This window comes from Sinohyriopsis cumingii, chromosome 2 (assembly GCF_028554795.1).
Source record: "Sinohyriopsis cumingii isolate HCF-2022 chromosome 2, ASM2855479v2, whole genome shotgun sequence".
NCBI classification, from domain to species: domain Eukaryota; kingdom Metazoa; phylum Mollusca; class Bivalvia; order Unionida; family Unionidae; genus Sinohyriopsis; species Sinohyriopsis cumingii.
The window spans coordinates 162,947,138-162,961,525 of NC_142962.1; the positions used below are offsets into that span (position 1 = coordinate 162,947,138).

At 35.5% G+C, this 14,388-nt stretch overlaps 1 protein-coding gene across 1 annotated transcript in view; it reads left to right on the top strand.

Annotated features, from left to right (window-relative positions):
• The window catches only part of LOC149806229 (palmitoyltransferase ZDHHC6-like), a 67,999-nt gene that overhangs the window by 734 nt on the left and 52,877 nt on the right, over positions 1-14,388 (top strand). The window contains exons 2-3 of the mRNA XM_089951182.1: positions 6,071-6,162; positions 7,670-7,826. Coding sequence (XP_089807308.1) covers positions 6,071-6,162; positions 7,670-7,826 — 249 coding nt within the window. The remainder of the gene's footprint in view (positions 1-6,070; positions 6,163-7,669; positions 7,827-14,388) is intronic.

Here is a 14,388-nt window from a genome sequence, read left to right on the forward strand (position 1 = left end):
TTCTAAAGGATGCCCAAAATCTGTGTAAAAGAACATTTAATGCATGAAAATGCATGATGCATGAAATATCGTATAACTGAGTCCTTGATATGTTTTTGTTGGTAAACTCATTTTTTTCATTTGGTCTGTTCATTAAACATAAGTAGGTGAATGTTGATCCTAGCTGTCCTCAGTAAATTCAATTGCTGATTTCCATTTGTTCGTGTTTTAGAACCAATGATACTCAGAGCTACAGAGCTGCCATTTTCAGCACACTTAATTTCTCCCAGGGTATCAGTTCTAATGCATATCTTACTAATCTTATTAGGTGTTTTGATCTACAGAAACCTGTCTCTTGTTATCTTCTGCCCGGGGGAATCTTTCTTGTGTCTGATGGTCTTGGACCAAAACTCCCTATGAACCTTGTTAGTGAGGCCTTCTTTCAATACATCACACTCAGAATTGTTTTTACTTGTTCTAGCATCTGCGAGAAGATGCAGCAAGATTTATGCCTTGTACATAGATACATGCCATCTCTGGTTTAAGGGAAATTATGATTCTGTTTTTCCCCTTTGTGAACTGGGATTTTAGGAAAAAATCAGCTACCTTCTGTATCTCTACTACCTACAGAAGTCACCATTTCAGTCAAATCTGTGCTGGGGATAAGCAGGATAGACTCTTATGCCCAGTTAGGGCATTCTGTTTCTGTTTAAAAGCATCTAAAGAAAAAAGGAAGGGTAAGAAACATCTTTTTCTGACTCTTAAGGGAACTGTAGAGATTTCTGCTGCTACTGTCTCGTGATGGGTTGTCATCACAATTAAGATTTTGTATCAGACACTTACCGATCAAGACTTCTTCATTATGAATCTAAAAGCCCACGAGGTTTGAGCCATTGCTACCTCATGGGCCTACCTTAATCACTTTTCCTTGGACAATGTCATTAAGGTGGAATTTTGGCATTTCCTTTGTTTACTTCCGCTCATTAGCTCAACAAAGTGCAGGGATTTTTTTCTCTGGGACCTATTGTTGTGGCACAATATGTGGCCCAAAGATGTAAATATTCTCTCATTGGTAAGTACATTCCAGTTTTCTCTCTGTTATCAGTTGTAACAAGAGATCATCAACCTACCTACCTATCTGACAAACTCAGCTATACATTAGTGATGGATAATGGTACTGTTAAAATATGTAGTTGTTTTTGTTGTCGATAAAGCTAATTTTAGTTATGCAATATTTACCCATTACTGTTGCCAAATGCCCTCCTCCCACCCAACTCTGATGTCCTGGTAAAATCATCTGTGAAAAAGATGTTCATTTTACACAATGACCTTAAAGTTAGATGCCTTATTGGATTGCATCATCCTGACAATTTCCACTTGTGGGAGGATATATTCACATCAAACAGACGGTGGTATTTCGACATGAACAAGCATAATGCTGTACAATAGCCATGGGTAAGTATTGCATAATTGAAATTAGTCTCCCCCCCCCACAGCTACATTGGCACATCATAAGGTACTGACCTTTAACAACCCACCTAATTTAGGTGAGTAAAGACATTTGTATAATATTGATTATCCACAAAAGACAGATCAGATTTGTCCATTTTTGATTACACACATCCAGTGACGCTGGATCCTGCCTGGATGGAATATATCATGGGTACTAATATGACTGAGGAAGAGACCATTTGAACCACTGTCAAGAACTTCATTGATTTAGCTCTCATATAAGACCTGGATTCTCACTGTTTTGATGAATGACAGGCACAATCAAGAAATGCCTTCATAGTCAGGGTTTTACCTGGCTTTAAAAAGGTTGTCGCCAAAAAATTTGCTAACTTCAATACTTTTTGCTGATTTTCAAGCAAATGTCACCATTTTCATAATACAGTACTATCTGTTTGTCTCATCATCCTCGAGACCAAGGTAATATTGTCAATATAAGCAAATATTTAGATAAGTAAGGAGGAGGCTGAAAATAAATTGAAATTTTGCATACTAGGGAAATTTTTAAGCGGATACCTGTTATCAGTGACTATGATTAAACAGAAAAAAAAACAATGGAAGGTCAGTGATTAGGATTACAAAGAGAAAGAAAAAATACAATGGAAATTTTGATTAAATGAAGACAACTGGTCTGAAATAAACTTGTATTTTGACAACTTACATTTTTGTGTAGTACACTCCACAATGTATTAGATAATGCACATGTATAGTAGACCCTTCAAGATGCAGTTAGGTCAGTATCACTCAGGACTTTTGTTGCCAGGAGTAGGCTAGACTTTGTTACTAATTCCTGTCTATACTTCATCTCTCAGTCATCTACAGGACCCAGTGTGAATTCTTAAGTGATACTAATGGAAGCCGGAGCCATTGTGTGAAAGGATATCATGCATCATCTTACTCATCACAGGGGGAAAGGATGACATATCAACACGAATGTTTTTGCCCCGGATAACGTGGGTTATATGTTCTCAGAGGTCTCGGAAACACTTAATTACACATATTTGGATGCAAAAAAAATTCTGGGTTGTAGAAAGTCATTTACACAGGAGTCCTTCATATGCACGCAATAGCTCTCTTTTGCAGATTCAATGGCTTGCCAGTCCTGCTTCAACTACCAGCTGAGTGGGAAAATGTGATGATCAATTTGATCATTTTAGCTGTGCTAATATTTATAGCGGCAGAATTCAGTGGCTGAAAGGCCCCCAGATGTACATGTTGTCATTATAAGAGTACATCAAAACATAATGCAATAGCTGGGTGGCAAGTTCAAAGACTTATACTAGCTGCTGATTGGTGGGAAAATGTGCTGATATTTATGACTAAATTCAGAGGCAGAAAGGGCCAGAGATGTACATGTAGTCATTATAAGAGTACATCAGGTGAACAACTTTAGCTTTCATTATCTTGTTCATTTCCTAGTGTAGCCAAAAAAGTAGTGCATGTGACCCTGAAATGAAGGCATATCAAGACTTGAACAAATTGCCATTTGCAAATTTGGATATTAAGTATTTTGGGGTTAAAGGGCAGTTGACAAAGACTTTTATGAGATTCAGAAGAGTACTAAAGTTGCTAGAACTGATAGTTTACATGGAGCAGTAGCCAAGTGTAAGAAAGTGTTTGATATCTGGCTTAGTGTTTGGAAGAAGGCCTCTCCTTGATTTGACAAAATTCAGTCTGATTTTAATGGACAAACAAGAGCTATATGTCAGTGGTGTAAAGACTTTGGAAACATAAGCTTAATGACAAAGATGGACATTTAGCCACTTCAGGTATGCCCAGTATGCTTATTGGAGGGAACTTCAACTTTTGCTGATGGGACTCCTACATTTACCAAAATAGGAGTCCTGAACATCTAATTGTAAAATCCTAGCAAGACCTCTGGTTCTGCATATCAGAAATAAACCCACACCAATGAATTTGCTTCACTTCCAGACTAAAAAAATTAGGATTGTTGCTGCAACATTAAATTGAGCAAAATTGTTCATTGTTATTTTTTGTGCTATGGTATAGAGATCTAAGTACAATTCTCCAGCTTTTATCTCAGAAGTCTTTCATCCTAAAAGGCTCAACTTGGTGGTGCAAAAAGTTATCTTCTTGGGTCATATGACAGCTTCACAAGGTCAGTGTTTCTTAACTTTTCTAGTGTATTTTCCAGTTGGGTTGTCTAGAGGCTCTCTCACAGACCTTAGGGGACCAGAGATGGTTCCTCTTGGGTAATCAGATGTATCTCCCTCCATCTCTTAACAAAGGTATCATGATTGGATACCACATTTAAAGAAGAAACCAGTTTTGTTCTAATTCTATATATGCTTCTTCAAGAATACTTACCTGATCAAAATACACATACACTCTCCCATCCTTCCTACAGTTACATCCATATTGAGAATGTGCCTTCTGCTCCAGTTGTAACTGAAGAATTCACAGGATTTGGCAATGTGAAATGAATGAATTAATACATTTGATTCTTATATATCACTTAAGTGCTTGCACTGCTTTTGCTTAGAGATGTCTTCATTATAAAGTTCTCATTTTAGAGATATCAACCAATATGGTTAATGAACACTTTTTACAAAGTCTATCAACCAATATGGTTTATGAGCACCTTTTACAAAGTCTATCAACCAATATGGTTTATGAGCACTCTTTACAAAGTCTATCAACCAATATGGTTTATGAGCACTCTTTACAAAGTCTATCAACCAGTATGGTTTATGAGCACTTTTTACAAAGTCTATCAACCAATATGGTTTATGAGCACTTTTTACAAAGTCTATCAACCAATATGGTTTATGAGCACTTTTTACAAAGTCTATCAACCAATATGGTTTATGAGTACTTTTTACAAAGTCTATCAACCAATATGGTTTATGAGCACTCTTTACAAAGTCTATCAACCAATATGGTTTATGAGCACTTTTTGCAAAGCCTATCAACCAATATGGTTTATGAGCACTTTTTGCAAAGTCTATCAACCAGTAGGAAGAGGAAGGATAAGAAACATCTTTTCCATCCTCTTACTGGCTCCATTGATATTGCGGCTACCGCCATCTCACTGTGGATTACTAGCATAATCAAAAAGAACTATCAGCTGTTTAAGTGTAATGTTTTTGTGGGGAGGGGAGTAAACTAATTTTAATCCTGCAATACCTACTTTACACTATGGGGGCCCCAAGTGGTCTAAAGCGCTCACCATTATAGATCACTGCCATCTCACCTCTGTCTGTGTGGGTTCGAGTCTTGGGCTTGGCCAATGTATGTGCGTGAGAAAGCATGCCAGTAGCTTCTCATGGGTCTGTGGTTCATTCTGTGGTTTTCCCGGGTTCTTCCTCCATCAAGTATACTGGCCACCATGTATAGCCCATCTTGTGCTGGAAAATGGCATTAAACCCTACAGCAACAACAACAACCTAACACTATTGTCAGATGCTCACCTCACCATGTTCTAATGTCTTGGTGTAATTGTCATCTATAAAAAGATGGTTGTTCTGCACATGGGTATGAAAGGTGCACGAGTCCTCCACTCCACTGGAGGATGTATTCATATTAAAGGGATGAATTTTTGTTTTTATTTATTGGAAAAAGCATAGCTACATGCTAGTATTGCATAATTAAACTTATTTTCACCCCTCCCAACCCATCCAAAAGGTGCATACTCCCCCTGTGACTTCAGCCATCTTAATCATGTTGCCAACATAACACACCATAACATGCTTTAAATAAATCTACTTATGCCAACTCCAACACAACATAACACACCATAACATGCTTTAAATAAATCTACTTACACCAACTCCAACATGGCATAACGCACCATAACATGCTTTAAATAAATCTACTTATGCCAACTCCAACACAACATAACACACCATAACATGCTTTAAATAAATCTACTTACACCAACTCCAACATGGCATAACGCACCATAACATGCTTTAAATAAATCTACTTACACCAACTCCAACACAACATAACATAATGCACCATAACATGCTTTAAATAAATCTACTTACGCCAACTCCAACACAACATAACACACCATAACATCCTTTAAATAAATCTACTTACGCCAACTCCAACACAACATAACACACCATAACATGCTTTAAATAAATCTACTTACACCAACTCCAACACAACATAACACACCATAACATACTTTAAATAAATCTACTTACATCAACACAGTTTATTGTTTGATTCATCTCAGGCTCACTAATAAAAAAAAATGTCTATTTGAGTTGTTTTCAGTTAGATTCAGAAGTTGAGATAAAATTGAGACAAAATTTGTACTTTTATTATGTAAGTTGATTCTGGTGGGTCAGTAAGTCTTGTAGGTCATATGAAATGTTACATTGCTTTAATAATAAAGCCCAAATCTGTTACATTGTTTTAATAATAAAGCCCAAATCTGTTACATTGTTTTAATAATAAAGCTCAAATTTGTTACATTGTTTTAATAATAAAGCTCAAATCTATTGTTTTAATAATAAAGCTCAAATCTGTTACATTGTTTTAATAATAAAGCCCAAATCTGTTACATTGTTTTAATAATAAAGCTCAAATCTGTTCGATTTTCTTTCAGGCAGAGCCATCAGAAGCCAAATATCTCCAATACTGTGACCTGTGTGAGGGCTACAAATCTCCACGTTCTCACCACTGCCGAAAGTGTAACAGGTAAGCTATACATTATCCGTGTAATTTCATGATGTATTTTTAAATGGAGAAACTTGGAGGATATGAATTGAAAAGGCTGCCTTATTCCTATAGCACACAAAAATGAAGAACTTTACTTTTGACTTGATGTTTGAATACTAAACCAGAAACCTAGCTAGCCTGAATATTCAGGAAGCAGAAAAGTATTGAAAATAAATTATTAGAAATGTCTTTAGGCATGCATGATAAATTTAAACATATTTTAACAGTACTGAAGAAATTGTATTCAGACATTACCATTAAACTTAAACATATTGTAACAATATTGAAACCAGATGTGATAGGTTTGTTTGATTTAAATCATTATTAAAATCACTCCCAAAAATTATCATTTACATTTGATGATAAGAACTACACAGATTTTGTAACCTAAATCACTTATAAATATCATTAGAATGTTTTAAATTCCAAAATTGAGTCTAAATAAATGGATCTGCTCAGCTAATTTTAATTATGTTTGATCATTAAATTATCCAAATGTTCAATACATTAGACTGTTTAAAAGAAACACATAGAGTGATGCAATCTGCTCAGCTAGTTGTCAGTTGTGTGTTTGAAGCTTGAACACTCCAGTATTGACTATAAAGCAGGCATAGCATTTGTATGTGTAAGCTGCAGTTTCATTGGGTTTCATACCATTAAGCCTTGGCTGATCTCTTGGATTGGATATAGTGAAAACACTAAACTTGATTATGTTTATGAGAAGTTTATCTATAATGCATATGAAATCATGCATATAATGTTCTAACATGGATATAACACAATGATGTACACAAAGTTCAGTAATGGATTTTAGAAATAATATTGTTCCTAAAATTGTTAAGTCTATGTGGGTTGATTGGTTACATTATTCCATGCTAACACTTCACATCAGTTCTAAGATATAAATCAAACAAGATGCCAACAACCTTTTGCATGGAACTTAATTCCACTACTTTTAGAAAAAGAAGTAGTCAGTTTATTTCAGTGTTACCCCTATCAAAACATAAACTCTGCTAAAAGAACACCAATGACAGCAAACCACGCCTTTTCCAAACAGTATTTCTATCTTTTCCATATGTAAACATTTCAGTTAGAAACAAGTTTCATTGTCTCAGCTATTACAGTACTGCATAGATAGTGATCAAAATGGGGGAAACTTGAAAGGCATCTCTCACAGTTTGATGTTTTTTTAAACCACATTGCATTTCTTATCATAACAACAATATTTAGAACTTTTCCTTGTAATAATATAGTATTACTAGTATGGTAATGATGTGCCATTAAACCCTATATATATATATATATATATTAGCACACACACATCCCTGGTAAATATTGTCATCATAGAAAATTGCTTGTTTTGACTGATTGGAGTAGAACCAGGTAATCCTGTCATACTAGCTAGGGAACTTCAATTGCATATGTTTGTTATTATTATTATTATTATTATTTGAGAATATTATAGCATAATTTTATTGCATTCCAGATGCGTAATGAAGATGGACCATCACTGCCCCTGGATCAACATTTGTTGTGGTCATTTCAACCATGCTAACTTTGTCTATTTTTTGTTCTTTGCTCCTGTGGGTTGTATCCATGCTCTTTTAATCATGATTCCATCCATCTACAGAGCACTAAATGTGGTATGTACCCTGATGCATTAAGCCCTAAATCTCCTACATGTGGTATGTATCCTGATGGATTTAGCCCTAAATCTCCTAAATGTATTTATCTTGATGGATTTAGCCATAAAACTCCTAAATGTGGTATGTATCCTGATGCATTTAGCCATAAAGCTCCTAAATGTGGTATGTATCCTCATGTATTTAGCCATAAATCTCCTACATGTGGTGTGTATCCTGATGTATTTAGCCATAAAACTCCTAAATGTGGTATGTATCCTCATGTATTTAGGCATAAATCTCCTAATGTGGTACGTATCCTCATGTATTTAGGCAATATACTCCTAAATGGGGTATGTATCCTGATACATTTAGCCATAAAACTCCTAAATGTGGTATGTATCCTGATGGATTTAGCCCTAAATCTCCTAAATGTATTTATCTTGATGGATTTAGCCATAAAACTCCTAAATGTGGTATGTATCCTGATGCATTTAGCCATAAAACTCCTAAATGTGGTATGTATCCTGATGTATTTAGCCATAAAACTACTAAATATGGTATGTATCCTCATGTATTTAGCCATAAATCTCCTAAATGTGGTATGTATCCTCATGTATTTTGGCATAAATCTCCCAAATGTGGTATGTATCCTCATGTATTTAGGCATAAATCTCCTAAATGTGGTATGTATCCTCATGTATTTAGCCATAAATCTCCTAAATGTGGTATGTATCCTCATGTACTTAGGCAATATACTCCTAAATGTGGTATGTATCCTGATACATTTAGCCATAAAACTCCTAAATGTGGTATGTACCCTGATGGATTTAGCCATAAATCTCCTAAATGTGGTATGTACCCTGATGCATTTAGCCATACTATTCCTAAATGTGCTATGTATCCTGATACAGGGTTCGTACGGTCTTTGAAGGTCTTTGAGAGTTTGGGAAAAATGAGGTAGCATTTTCAAGGCCTTGAAAGTTTGGGAAAATCGAGCATATTACCCTGAGGTCTTTAAAAGGCTTTGAAAATTGAAATAAACCTAAAAAATTTGTAATTTCTTTCCAGAATCACAAATAAAATTATTTGAGGTTGTTAGATTCGGATGTAATCTAGTTATCCTGGTTTCATTCTTTTGATGACCCATTCAGTTTCATTGCCGCCGCAATAACAAAAGAGGCTTTGTTTGGCCATCCGAAGTTGGCCTCGGCAGCGACTTCAATAACATATGTACTCTTCATCAAAGCAAGACGGATACACACTTCGTCAAAGGAAGTCACAAATAAAATTACCTAAGGTCGTTAGCTTCGGATGTAGCTGGTTTTCCTGGCTTCTTTCTTTTGACGAATCGTTCAATTTGATTGGACGAGTCCATCAGCTTTGGCCAATCAAAATGTTTATTACACTAATTCACTCTACGTAGAAAGTGCGCGAAAGTATTACGCTCAAGGATTCAAAATTTGTTAAGTCGATTTACATCTTCAGTGTTTAAAAATGCCAGGTCTTTGCTCTTTCAACGATATCTGGCTTGAACAAGAGAAATACAAGGAATGGCTGCAAAAGGATAAATTATGTAAACGAAAGGCGTTGGGTACATTGTGTAAAAAGACGATCAACTTGGCTTCAATGGGAGAAGGAGTCCTACAAGTCATGCCAAAGGTAAGTTGCAAATTAGCAACTACATACTGTTCATTTAGTGGAACAAAGATGCAGAAGTATAAGCTATTGGTAGTTTTGGGCAAAATAATGGTAACTCATTACTTTTCGGGTATAAAATAAGATATTGTTTAGTTTGATGATTTGGGAGATATGGCAAAAGAGGGCCCGTTTAAATTTATACCGTCGGTTTATTTAACACGTTTGAGGGACAAAAATCATTTTCGAAAATTTTGTTCTACATAATAATGTTCCTTGGTTTAATATAGAAACATCCACTGTAATAAATTCAATTCACGGATAAACAGTTTCAAAGTGCGCATGCGTACACTATAGTAGAGTTAAGCAAAAGTTTTTGTTCTTGAATTGCGAGTAAAAAAAAAATGGCGATAACGTGTGCTGTGAAGCTTTAACTGTAGGAAGTCAAGTCATTTGATATATTCAAATAAAAAAAAAAAAGAATGAAAAAATGTGTTTCCAGTTGACAGAATGTCCCCGTTTCTCATTGCCGACCCTCGACCTTTTTCCCCAGTGGTATTAAAAAATAAAATTTTTAAATCACATTGCCGAAATTGATTTGTGTATCTATAGTCTGACTATACATTCTTCCTCTGTACAGAAAGCAGAAGAGGCAGAGTTAAAAGGACTCATTGTGCTTGTCACAGAGTCAAATGCTCTTAGGAGAAGAGCAGAGGAAAAGATGACAGTGGTGGCATCTCTTTCCAAAATGATTGAAGAGAAAAAAAAGCAAATATAATAATGCATTTAAAGCGGTGCTGATGTCTGTTAAGAAAACAATTTATTTTGTATTAAATCTGACACGTATATTACATATTTCTGAAAAAATAACAAATATTAACCTATCTTCCAGATCATTATAATGCTATTTTAGGAAATTAATTATAAACAATACTGTAGTATTTGGCATTCGCTGTTTTCTCATATAACCTGTATACACAATGTTAGCAAAAATAGGTCTTGGAAATCTCCGTGTGTGGTCTTTGAAAGTTTGGGAGAAGTCTTTGAATTTATCATTCATAGTTCAGTATGAACCCTGTGATACATTTAGCCATAAAACTTATAAATGTGGTATGTACCCTGATGGATTTAGCCATAAATCTCCTAAATGTGGTATGTACCCTGATGCATTTAGCCATACTATTCCTAAATGTGGTATGTATCCTGATACATTTAGCCATAAAACTCCTAAATGTGGTATGTACCCTGATGGATTTAGCCATAAATCTCCTAAATGTGGTATGTACCCTGATGCATTTAGCCATACTATTCCTAAATGTGGTATGTATCCTGATACATTTAGCCATAAAACTTATAAATGTGGTATGTATCCAAAAGCATTGGCAATATAGCTGATAAATATAGTATGCATTTCAATAGACCTGATAATGTGACTGCTAAATATATTTATCCCAATATATTTCACCATTACTGCTCAATATGGCATGTATTCGAGTACTTACATTACTGTTAAATATATTATGTATTACAAGATATTTGGCCATGTAACCCTTAAATGCACTATATTTTCCAATACTTCATTGCCATGTTACTGACAAATGAGTTATTACAAATACATTGTTGCCATGTAACTGCTAAATATAATATTACAATACATTGTTGCCATGTAACTGCTAAATATGGTATCAATATACATTGTTGCCATGTAACTGCTAAATGAGGTATTATAATACATTTGGCCATGCAACTGCTCAATGCTGTATGTATTACTATACATTGATGCCATGTAACTGCTTAATATAGTATTACAATACACTTTTGCCATATAACTGCTAAATATAGTATTACAATATATTGTTGCCATGTAACTGCTAAATATAGTATTACAATACATTGTTGCTATGTAACTGCTAAATATGGTATCACTATACAATGTTGCCATGTAACTGCTAAATGCTGTATGTATTACAATACATTTGGCCATATAACTGCTAAATGCTGCATGTATTCACAGTACATTTTGCCGTGTAACTTCTAAAGATGGTCTTCATTCCAATCTATATTTGGACCAATCCTGTAGCCTAAGTGGTTAGAGTATCTGCCTCTGATGCAGGAGATTGCAGGTTAGAATTCCAGCTGAGTCATGCATTTGTTTATTTAGTTGCTAAATACCATATGTATTCCAATATATTTGGCCATTTAACTGCAAAATGTTGTATTTCAGTACATTTGACCATATAACTGCTAAATATGGTATGCAGTCCAGTATACTTGGTCATAAACTACTAAATATGGTATGCAGTCCAGTATACTTGGTCATAAACTACTAAATATGGTATGCAGTCCAGTATACTTGGTCATAAACTACTAAATGTGGTATGCAGTCCAGTATACTTGGTCATAAACTACTAAATGTGGTATGCAGTCCAGTATACTTGGTCATAAACTACTAAATGTGGTATGCAGTCCAGTATACTTAGTCATAAACTACTAAATATGGTATGCAGTCCAGTATACTTGGTCATAAACTACTAAATATGGTATGCAGTCCAGTATACTTGGTCATAAACTACTAAATGTGGTATGCAGTCCAGTATACTTGGTCATAAACTACTAAATGTGGTATGCAGTCCAGTATACTTGGTCATAAACTACTAAATATGGTATGCAGTCCAGTATACTTGGTCATAAACTACTAAATATGGTATGCAGTCCAGTATACTTGGTCATAAACTACTAAATGTGGTATGCAGTCCAGTATACTTGGTCATAAACTACTAAATATGGTATGCAGTCCAGTATACTTGGCCATAAACTACTAAATATGGTATGCAGTCCAGTATACTTGGCAGTCCAGTATACTTGGTCATAAACTACTAAATATGGTATGCAGTCCAGTATACTTGGTCATAAACTACTAAATATGGTATGCAGTCCAGTATACTTGGTCATAAGCTACTAAATATGGTATGTAAGCCATTTAACTGCTAAATGTATTCCAATACATATCTCCTTCGAATACATTAACATTAGAAATATAAGCCCTACTACCTCCCAAACCAGCCCTCCCAAAAATGGAAATTTGTTTTTTGTCTCTGTTATATAGACAAAGGGCAATAACTTGCTCATTACCTCCTCTTGTTGCCTACTGGCAGCACTAGTTTTGAACTGGGTACATCATTCAGTTTGCCACCCAAAATGCATTAGAAATTTTTGCTACTTTTCATTCCATTCTTTGAGGATTTTGTTATTTCAGATTATTAAGGATTATTTTACAGGTGTTTTTACCTATTCAGACTTAATTTTCTTCAGTCTCTGACTGCATGGCTCTATACAGCTATGTTGTGAAAGAACATTTTAAGATCATGTTAACATTCACTATTTATTATAACCAATGACATTTGGACCACAGTTAACTATGCATTTCTTTATTTTCTTATCATTTCAGAATTTACTACATCATTATAAGCTAAATGCAAGAATGCAAAGCCAGCAAAAAGTCTCATGAAAGGCGTCTTGCATGTACAAACTGTACATTGTCAGTTGTATGTAGTACATGTGTTAGTTGGTTGGGGAATATGCAGTCAGCCATTTTAAGCAAATCTGCAAGAAACAGGGAGTGATAAGGAAAGAGAGTACTATATTTTGAACATTCACCTTATACTGAGTCTTTCTCCAGCCTGGTGGGGATGCCATTACATGGAATAGAGAAGCCTGTGACTTCTCTATCATCTTCACCCTCTTTGGAGTTACAGGTGTAACATTTAGTACAACAGAGTTGGTTAGATCTGGCCAATTTGTCCCCTTCCTCCATTTTAGTCAAAATTTTGATTCTTTTGGGGAGTTTCCACCCAATTCTAGGCAGCCCAAGTGTCAAAAGTCCACTCACATGTCTGAGCATGTCCTTTGGGCCTGCAAGTCTGGGCTCATGGGATTTGTAAACGGCTTGAATGAGCCTTGCTTTCAAGTCACATCTCAGTTTTAATACTGTAATCAGCATCAGACCATACTGTCTGGCCATCTGGCTTTTGATTCATACTGTCTGGCTTTTGATTCATACTGTCTAGCTGCAGATCAGTTTTGATCCTGTATTTGCTGATGACCATACCTTCTAGCCATCTCACTTTTAATCTTCACCATTCAGTGACCATATGGCTTCCATTGGATATCATCCTATGCCTCGTCAAGTTGAGTTATGAAATGTTAATGTTACCAAGCATCTTATTGACAGGTCCATCAATCCACCTAATATTTTCATTACAGTATGGCAGTCTACACTGCTATTCATAAGCCCAAGACCAATACTGATTGTTTTTTATTTTGACAAGCCATCCATACCAGTTGATGGCTACATCCTGTGGATATGGCAAGCCATTAATTCAGGCTTACCAACATGGGTGTGTAATGTGACAGAGACAATGGTCATACCTTGTATATGCCTCTAGGAATGTATTATATGGATATCATAGGAATGTATTATATGGATATCATAGGAATGTATTATTTGGATATCATAGGAATGCATTATATGGATATCCTGACCAGGACAACCCACACACTGAATGTATTATATGGATATCCTGACCAGGACAACCCACACACTGAATGTATTATATGGATATCCCGACCAGGACAACCCACACACTGAATGTATGATATGGATATCCTGACCAGGACAACCCACACACTGAATGTATTATATGGATATACCGACCAGGACAACCCACACACTGAATGTATTATATGGATATCCCGACCAGGGCAACCCACACACTGAATGAATTATATGGATATATTGACCAGGACAACCCATGCACTGAATGTATTATATGGATATTCTGACCAGGACAACCCACACACTGAATGTATTATATGGATATCCATTCCAGGACAACCCACACACTGAATGTATTATATGGATATTCTGACCAGGACAACCCACAAT